Genomic DNA, 10,091 nt, shown 5'->3' on the forward strand with positions numbered 1-10,091 from the left:
GTTAAGGGGGGGATTTATGTGCGAGATTGCAAAACACAAAAATGCTACATGTCAAGTTCTGTTTTAACAGAATTAATATTTGTATTGTTTTTTTATTTGTAATTATTTGACATCTACGCACTGTTGATAGTTTTTGGAATACCTGGTCTAAATAACTAGGCTGCTGTCTTTAATATTCCGACAATAACAGCGACCAGTGCCGTTTTGTCCAGCGACCAAATGTATTAATACATAAATGCGAAAAAGTGCACTATTATTCGTAGACGTGTTATGAGCAACAGATACTGTTTTAAATAGTAATAATCTGTGTTTTATTGTAATTGCTGCAAGAAGCTGAATGAAGAGGCGGGTTTTCCTGAATCCTGAGCCAATCATGATTGTTAACTTTCTACATCAACCAGTCAGCAGCATGAAAACTACGCTTTGGGGGAAGTTTGAAACCTGCATGTTAGCTCCATTACTTTGCAAATTAGGGTTATTTCTGTATCATTAACATATACAGCCTCAGTATTCAAAGTACCATTTGGAAGCTCAGAATGCATATTTTTAAACAATTTAGCTTATTTTATTTATGTTACCTTGAAAAAAAATGTACATTCTAATAAGTTTAAATTTTTTGTGCTATTACAAGACTACTGTATCAATACCAAACAAGCAGATTTTGCTTTAAATAAATAAGTATAAAAACCCTCAAAAAGGCCGCTCAGGTGGCGCAGCGGTAAAGTACGCTAGCTCACCAGAGTTGGGGTTTCAAATACAGTATCGAATCTCAGCTCTGCCTTTCCAACTAGGCTGGGCGATTGTATGAACAATTATTGGCTGTTGTTTAGGGATTAGAGGGTAAGAAAGTTGGATCATAGGTCCTCATAACTGGTGCAACTGCGGCCCCTGCTGGTTGACTGATGGCGCCTGCACAGGGCTGAGGAATAATGCTGATGGGGGTGTGGCCCTCCATGCACAGTGCCCGTCAATGTATGAACTCGACTTGTGCAGGTGAAAAATGCAGTCCGTACTGACTACGTGCCGGAGGGGGCGTATGTCCAGTATAGACGATGCATTCAGGGTAATTGGACACGACTAGACTGGGTGATAAAAATTGGGGGGGGGAAAGAGGGGGAAAATAAATAAAAAAACTGGGTATGTCCTTCAGGTGGAATATGTACGAAAATAAGCCTGAAAGAAACTGAGTCGGTCAGATGCTAACATGACCCTGAGGCGGAGGATTGTAGCCGTGTCCAGGGTATTCCTGGCTTGCGCCCAGTGGATCCAGCTGGAACCGGATTCACCATCATGAAATGAAAAGATTTCACAAAAGACATTGAATATGTGTGTGTGCTCAGTGACATGATGTCTTTTCCATTTCTTTTTTGCCTTTATTGCATAGCTAACAGGTGTGTTGAGTGTTCATGTAAATACTTTTATTTCGTTTTCCTGGTATTAGATGTATTAGACGCCCGTTGGTTATAGTTAAGTATAAACCATTATCATTTAAAACTATAATTTACGACCCACCTTGTTAAAACACGCCACTTTACTGGTTTTACAGCACTCTCTAGCTGTCTGTATTAACAATGGCTGTAAATACAGTAGTTCTGCTGAATGGCGGTGTGGATTCGCTCCTCCTGTACAGCGTCAGAGCTTCTCACTGCGCTGCGGAAGTGTTTACTCTCTTCAGCTCTACAGGTATTTAACACCTATTCAAATCTAAACAAACCTGTATTTGCTATTTTTGCTATTTTTTGACACTTTTGTGTCGTGCTAGTGCGTAGATGTAAGTTTTTAATTGTAATTTTGATTATATATTAGAGTTTTTACATTTTATTTATAACAAATCTCGGTTTGAATCAGTAAGATGCTACTGTTTAGATTCTGGTAAGTAAGAAAATGAATGGAAGTTCCTACAGACTTTTTAGATCAAGTTGTTAAAAATGTTGCTATTTTTAAACAAGCAGTGTTGTCTGACACAGCAAATGTGACTTTAAACACAAGGTGTTTCAGGTACACAATGTGTTAAAATGTACAGGTAGATGTATTTAATTACTTGATGTATAATGTTTTAAATTAAACAAAAGAATAATAAACTGTTACAGGTAGAACACTTTGTTTACATAAAGGTAAATGTTAACTATTAGTGTGTATTAAGGTACAACATTTTAAATTTTAAATCATTTTTATTAATTTAGCATTAAGACATTGTAATAAATCACAACAGGCAAGCCAAACACACACAAATCCAAGGTTAAATAGATTTTCTTGATTAAAATAGTGATTATTTGTCTTCACTATCTAAAAAGGAACAGTAATGCCCTCTGCATATTCACTTTCTGTATGTAAGGTCAGATGGTTTATAACCTAACATTTGTAGGTTAACAATGCCAATTTTAATGTGATCACATATATTTTACCTGATTAAGATATCTGTCATATATTTAGGGTAGGTAGTCATCAAGTAGTGTGGCTGCCTGTTTCTAATGTTTAATAACTATTATTGTTAAATATATATTAATGTTGTGTTAAGATTCAAGATTTACTTTATTGTTATTTCACTGTACACCAAAGTGTACAGAAAAAACTAAATTACGTGCATTGGTTCATGCTAAAAACACTGCAGGTTTAAAGTAGAAAATATATATAAAATAGTGATGGAAAAAAAAAATAATATATATATATATATAAAAATACGTAGGATTAAAAGAGGTACATCAAAAGTTAAATGTAATAATATTGACATTAGGAAAATTGCACATAGTTATTAAGTATTGCACATGTAGAAAAATTCACAGTGGTTATACATAATGATATTGCACATTTCGTTATTGCATGTTAAGATATAAGGATATTGCACATGTTATACCCATAGATGAAATATGTGTCAGATTTGGGTTCATTTGTTCTGTTCAGAAGTCTGATTGCAGTCGGGTAGAAACTACTTCTAAAACGGTCCGTGTTGCAGCGTAGACTACTGTACCTTTTACCCGAGGACAAAAGGGTAACCAGTCTGTGACAGGGGTGAGTGGAGTCACTTATGATGCTCCTGACTTTCGACAGGAGAAAAAAAAAGGAGAAAAAAGCACAGTTACATAATAATGTAAACTATGTTATTGATCTATGTTTTTTTGTCTTTTATGTCTTCACTAGCTGAAAGGGTTTCTGCATCAGTACAGAATTAGCATTTACATAATTTTCATTCACACATTTTGGCTTTTTAAATCCTCTATTCCTGGAAATCCAGTGTAAACAGAAGACTGAATATCAATAATCATACAACCAAAGGAAGGAAGAGTTTGTCTTTATGTTTCCAGTTGAAACACAATGGAAACTTCCTGTTTTCACATCGGTCAAATAAGATTCAACTTCCTACAATATCTAACCGCAGCAACAGAAAGAGTAACTGTGTATTTATGTTGAGAAGAGAAGTCCTCCTAGCCACAATGAGAAGCTTTGATAGAAAACTGCAAGTTTGTACGTCTATCAATGTTTTAGTGAATAAGATGACAAGAAGATAGCAAGGAGATATGACTTCAATTATTGTTACTAAAGCTTGAGAACAACTGGAGATCGTATGTCACCGAAAACAGCATTTTTGCTCATATACAGCTATGCAGAGTGGTACATCTTTGATAAATGAATGTGTGGTGGAGAAGAACATCAGTGACGATGGTTCAGATGGGTGTGAGCAGTTTGAGGAGTGGTCCACATTCAGCTCTGTACACCAGGAGGAGAATAACAAGGACAGCAGCTGCTTTGGAGACTGGACTACCTTTAATGGGTGTCTTGTTGAAGAGGCTGAGTTTGTACCACTGTCACCTCAGGAAGGAGATACTTCTGGCTTTGAACATAAGGTACGTTTTTCAAGGGTTCATTTAACAAGAACTGAAACACACTTAACTAGATATGGTTTTTTTTATCATGTATAACTGATCATTAAAATAATTCTCACATTTACAATTTTATTAGAAAATCAGTAATATACAGTATGTATTTTGAGTTTTAGAAGAAAGTCCATTGACAGTTCGATGTTAAAGAAAGTCTTCTATGCCCACATGACACTGTAGGGCCACACTAGACATATAGCAAATAGAGGTAAATTTGGCTACAATTTAAGGTGTAAATGTGTAAATCAGTACTCATAAAATTCATAAAATGTAGACATCAAAACATGTTAAAGCAACTGTGTATTTTCACATAAAACTACCAACCCTACCAACACATGCATTCTTCAAAACACTTGAACCTTAGGTCCTAAACAAATGTGTAATTTTCTGCTGTGGCATCATTGTGCATTAAATAAGTAAAATGTTGCAAATTGTACATTTTTAATTGTGTATATAATAATGAAACAATATTAATAATAATAAACATTGTCATGACAACTGATGGCATTATTGTAAAAAAAAAGTATATATTTTTATATATTTATATATTTTTTAAAATAGAAAACATTATAATGTAAATTCAATGCATGTAATTTCAAAAATTCAAAACTACTTTTAGGTCCATTAAAATATTGATAGAATTAAAACAGTACATACAAATCTAACAACTGCTCCATTCGAGGTAACTTGAATTAAGTGTATAGAAAAGACACACAACTATTTTAAACATGGTGTTTTTCTTAGTTATCAAAATGTGGCTCAATGATTATCTGCAATATTTTGATTCACTAAAGCCATTAAAAAACTTTGTGCAGGTGGACAGTGAAGATGAGGTAAATCCCTGGACTGTGTTCCATGAATGCTTCCATGTTGAAGAGACATTGAAAGACACAGAAACGACGGAGATACCACCACTGTCACAGCTACTACACAACCCCACATCAATACCTAATCACCCTGCAGTTATATCCAGGTAGGATTGTAAATGTTGACAGTATAATCTAAAATATATTTGTATTAAATGTAATGCTTGTTTTATGGTTTGTTATGGGTAATTCACTTTGATTTGCTTTTGGTACTTAGGAAAAGACTGTGGTTTAATTTAACACAACAATCTCTGATGTGTAAAATTCTTGTTTCCATAATACACATAAAGATCTCTATCATATTGCCCTTATGTTAGTATTGCTGACACTTTAATCTTAACCCCAGTGAACTGGAATATTCTTCATCCAACATCAGTGCCTGGCCTACCAAATGCTCTTTTCACTAAATGGGCACAAATTCCCACAAACACACTGCATAAACTTGTTTTAATGTTTACATTAACAACATAAATTATTTCTTCAGCTATGCTATTTGTAATTTGTCTTATTTGTCTGTGTTTTGTTGGTGGTGAATGTGTCCCTGCCAAATAGAGTAATCTATGTCTGTCTGTTCAGGGAGGGTGCCAGCCTTTATCATCATGTGTTGTGTGAGCCAAAATCTTTGACCCGCTATGGTGCCAAGCACAGCTTGTATTCACAAAAGCAACTAATCGACTTACTTCAGCTCAAGCATTCAGATATAATTGAGTCACAAGTAAGTAAACATATATTACTGTCTGTCTTTTGACTTTACATTCATAAAAAAGCATCAACTTATTGCAGTACACTGATAGAAACAAATTAGTCACTTACTGTATTGCAAATGTAACTATATAATGGTTGCATAAAATTGATTCGTGTTTGCCCACTGGAGGGCGCAAAATGATTCATGAAAATGACTTGCTTGGTGTCAATGTTTTCAGAACTCTGATCTTTGTGACTTGGGTATTGAGGAGCTTGAAAGTAACCCTGCTGCGCTCATCCAGACTAAGGTAGGCAAATGACTTGCTTGGAAAAGAAAAACATTTAGTCTGGTTAAAGACGTAACGATAAAGTATTTGTATCTTTTTACCACACTCTGACCCTGAATTTCTGTTTGTAGCTAACAGCACCCACGTGGTGTCAGAACACACCAGGAGTTTTCTACCAGATATCTCGCCAGTGGCTCAGCCACCACAATGTAAAATTACAAAATCACCAGGACAAGAAAGACCTGCTGTAACAATAAACACACGCACACTTATACTATTCCAGTAGAACTGGCTGTTACTGAACTTAGATTAGATTCACTCTGTTTATCCATCCAATATTGCAGCAATAAACCACAGTTTGTACACAAGACTGTAAATGAGACACTAGTATCAAATTTTCAGTGTCTGAAACTAGATGTTCCCTGGCTGGAATAGATTTGTGTGGAATCTATTGGGGCAGGAACATTGTATGACTGTTATTATTCATTTGACCTGTGAAGCTGACCTTCATCTCATAGCCAAAAATGAAGATACAAAAGCATGGATAGTAAATCATAAGAGAAAGGACATAGTGGTATAAACAAGAAAATTTGTAGTATTGTTGTCTCATGATTGTAACATCAAAATAATACACACTTAGCCGCTCAGGTGGCGCAGCGGTAAAATGAAACGCGCTGCAACAAGGGCTGGATTCTGAGAGCGTGGTATCGAATCCAGCCTTGCTTTACCGGTTCGAAGCTGAGTGGCTATATGAGCAACGATTGGCCGGTTGCTCATGTGGGGGGTGGGACAAGGAACCGGATGTGGGTCTCTCTCTGTCAGAATGCGACTGCGTTCTCTGCCGGCTGATTGGAGGCGCTTACACAGAGATGGGAGAGGGTGCCCTTAGGGTGTGTCTCTCCGCATGCAACGCTAGGTGGCGCCAAACTCGTCAATGTGTGGGTGGCAAAGATGCATCTGGCTGCTGCTCGTGTTTCGGAGGGGATACGGGTTAGCTTCAATCACCTCCGTCAGGGCAGTGTTCGGCATAGACAGAGAGGAAGCACGATGCTAATTGAACAATTGGATGCGCTAAAAAGGGGAGAAAAAGGGGTAAAAATTAAAAAATTAAAAAAATACTTGGCAACTGTTCTTTTTTTCTGCATTTTCTCCCCATTTTTCTCCCAACAATTTTGTCTTCCACTGCTGAGAGATACCAGATTGCATCTGAGGAGAGCACGTCGCTGTACACGCCTCTTCCGACACGTGCACAGCCCTCCTCTTCTTACCCCTGCATTCTGCACAGGCGTCTCTTCTGCCAATCAGGGTCCTTACACAGTATATGAAGACCCACCCACCCACACATAGTCCGGACCCCACCTTGCAGATACGGTTGCCAATTAGTATTTGCTGCAGGCACTGCCAATTATGCCCGCCAGATGGCGCCCAGCCGACCGGTGCCAAAACTGAGTTTCGAACCGAGGAGTTAAAAAAAATCGATGCTGGTGTGCCAGCAGAATATCCCGCTGTGCCACCTGGGCACCAGTAACTGTTCTTTCTTTTTTTTGACTGAATGACAATACTTTGTCCAGAAAATACATACATAATAATTTTTTTTAAAGCCTGTCAAAACTATACATAAGGGAACTGGGATTTCTGATTTGGTAGTTCTGCAATGTTTTTAACCTTAAACTAAACCTTATTTTCTTGTTATAGTGACTGACTATAGCCTTACCAGTGGTGCCCATGTAAATAGTGATAGTTTAACTGCACCCATTCAAACGTACGTGTGGTCTCATTCCAGTGTTAGTAGGATTAAAACTGTCTTACATTAAGACTGATACAAGAACCATCAAATATAGCTGCTGAAATATAGGTGACACCATCTAACATCATTATGGGATTAGAGGCTCCCACTTTGTATTTGCTTGATTTATTGGCATTGCTTTCCTTTACAAAACACATTTAACCCATAAAAAGCTCTGATGACAATATAAGATTCATCAAGGTCTGTGTTATAAGTATAAAAAAATTATAAAACTGAGATTGAAAATGTTAAAATGAATAATTTGGTTGGTTGTTAAATTGCTTATAATTAAATGAGTTGGGGGGGTTTTTTTGGTTGGTTTGCACACACTGTCAGTGTTTTTATTGTTTTGTTTTGTTTCCCCTGACTTTTCTTTCTTTTATTACCTTTATAAACTTACACTTTTACATTCAGACATTTGGCAGAAAATATTATTTAAAGCAACTTGAAACTTGGGCAGAATACAATCCAAGCAGTTAAGGGAGTCCTGTTATAAGGAATTGATGCACACCTGCTGTGTTATAAGGTTTTATATGAAGATTTGTTTAATGTTGCTTTAAGCAATTGTTTGTTTTAAACTATACAGTACAGCAGTCTAACTTAAATGTATTTAAGATTTAATAAAGAATAAAATATATGCGTAAATGTTATATTGTTGAAGTGCCTTAATATTTTCAGCTAATAAGGGAAAATAAATTATGCAAGCAAATTGATTTGTTTATTTATCACTTGACTTCTTAATTTTTGCAAAGCTAATACATTTGTAGTATAGTGTAGTATAAAATGTATTTTATTAGTGTGACACTATGACACTTTTTAAAAATGTTTTAAATTATGAATAAAGACCCTACATATTTACACTGTCCGTCTATTTATTAATTTATTTATTGCAGGCAGAAATACTCTCTGGACAGAGTGCCAGTCTGTCACAGGGCACCACTCCCCCATTTGTCATAGTTTACAACCTAGGAGCAAATTACACTAGCCCATCCACCTACCAGCATGTTTTGGGAAAATGGGTGAAATCCAGAGGACCAGGATGTAAACCCACTTAAACATAAGGAGAACATCTAAAAAATTCTGAGACACTAACTGGATGTGAGATTTAAACCCAGGTCAACTGGCACCTTGTTTTTTAGTTTTTTAGTGTTTGAATATGTTGTGATTTACAGGGCAGTTATAATAAATAAATGAACAAAGACACATACATGTTTGAAAACCCCCAAACCACAAACACGTATTCCTTTTATGAAACAGTTTCACATGTTTTCCATTTTCCCACAAAAGTCTTGTAAATTTTATTGTTTTGCAGACATTAATTCTTTCTGAGAAAATCTGGATTACAAAGATGAAGTAGAATAGTATATTCCTCCAGTCTGAACTGACAGACTGATAAGGTTTAACATCGAGTCAAAACAATTTTATTGTTGACAGAAATATAAACAGCTTTTCCCATAACCATTCTGTTTTTTGTCATGTGGGATGCAGCTGATTACAGCCCTGAACAGCACCTGCATCACCATGTAGGCACAGTCACACACATACCTAGTCTTTGGGCTGTGGAAGGAAAACGCTAAATATAACCCTTGCTAAAAAAAAGTATTGATAAACGGAAAAGAACAGAATCCTAAGCACCACCAATACCAGCTACTCAATCCACCATTACAGCGATTCAGACTTTCAAGAAAAAAGACCAAAAACAGGGATTTTTATAAAGCGCTGAGGCATTTGATTCAATGAACACCTCCATGCCCCCTGCAAGTCCTGATGGATGTCAGGTGAATGTGATACTACCATTCACACCACTGCCTCTCTATGTGGCAGGTGGACCAGTAACATGTATGTGAAATGTACATATATTCATTTGAATATGGTCACAATGTTTTCCCTTTATATATTTTTTTGTTTATGTTTATAAATACAGTACATACTTTTTGTTTAAGAACAAAGTTAAAAATTGAAAGTAGATGCACTAAAGTCATATAGTTATGTAATGAAGTTATATTTTAAAAACTGGGTGGGAAAACTGTAAATACAGTGTAAAGCACTAGCACAACATTCAGATTTTTGATAGGTGTTTTAAAACTTGGACAGTAATGCATTTATAGTTGTGTAGATCTGCATGTCAGTGCAGAATTATACTGTGTACGTGTTTCAAAGCACAACTTTAAGCCCAAAGCTTTCAACCACATTTCCTTATCAAACTGAACAGTGGTTAGTTTGAAGAAAGAACAAAACGTGCAACTTTTGCTTTTCAGTGTGCTGCTAAATTTTACATGGTATTTACTGTATATTACTGAGTAGTAATCAGCTATTTAGCAAGGTCTTGTCATGAACAAATTTTGGTTTGTTCTTATGGGAAGAGGAAGTTTGTTACTAATGTTTGTGTAACTAATTCTGTGTGACTAATTTGTGTGAAGCCGCCAACCACGTCTGTATACTGGCCAGTGGTGCGTTTTTCCAAAGCACATACATAACACCACACTTGTGTTTTCATATTTTTATACAGCTTGTCCTGGTGTAAAAGTGTGTTCGCAATTAACAGGCTACTTTTTATTTATTTTATTGTTAGAAAGTTGCAACATGGGTTTTT

The 10,091-nt window shown here is 36.1% G+C and overlaps 1 protein-coding gene across 1 annotated transcript; it reads left to right on the plus strand.

The window, feature by feature from the left end:
* The first annotated feature begins 1,815 nt into the window (after positions 1 to 1,815).
* Positions 1,816 to 6,080, plus strand: si:dkey-229e3.2 (uncharacterized). Its single transcript, XM_063007428.1, has 7 exons — positions 1,816 to 1,872; positions 2,902 to 3,009; positions 3,139 to 3,842; positions 4,691 to 4,848; positions 5,318 to 5,456; positions 5,665 to 5,733; positions 5,844 to 6,080. The coding sequence occupies exons 3-7, from the start codon at positions 3,600 to 3,602 to the stop codon at positions 5,961 to 5,963; spliced, it is 729 nt and encodes a 242-aa protein (XP_062863498.1). The 5' UTR covers positions 1,816 to 1,872; positions 2,902 to 3,009; positions 3,139 to 3,599; the 3' UTR covers positions 5,964 to 6,080.
* The last annotated feature ends 4,011 nt before the right edge of the window (positions 6,081 to 10,091 follow it).

The sequence above is a fragment of the Trichomycterus rosablanca genome, chromosome 13 (genome assembly GCF_030014385.1).
Source record: "Trichomycterus rosablanca isolate fTriRos1 chromosome 13, fTriRos1.hap1, whole genome shotgun sequence".
NCBI classification, from domain to species: Eukaryota; Metazoa; Chordata; class Actinopteri; order Siluriformes; family Trichomycteridae; genus Trichomycterus; species Trichomycterus rosablanca.

What these genes read in the sequence shown, in the direction of transcription:
- si:dkey-229e3.2 (XM_063007428.1), top strand. Translation starts at nt 3,600, where the DNA reads ATGCAGAGTGGTACATCTTTGATAAATGAATGTGTGGTGGAGAAGAAC. An exon ending in CACCCTGCAGTTATATCCAG is followed by an intron (nt 4,849 to 5,317) that starts GTAGGATTGTAA and finishes CTGTCTGTTCAG; the next exon opens with GGAGGGTGCCAGCCTTTATC. An exon ending in CAGATATAATTGAGTCACAA is followed by an intron (nt 5,457 to 5,664) that starts GTAAGTAAACAT and finishes CAATGTTTTCAG; the next exon opens with AACTCTGATCTTTGTGACTT.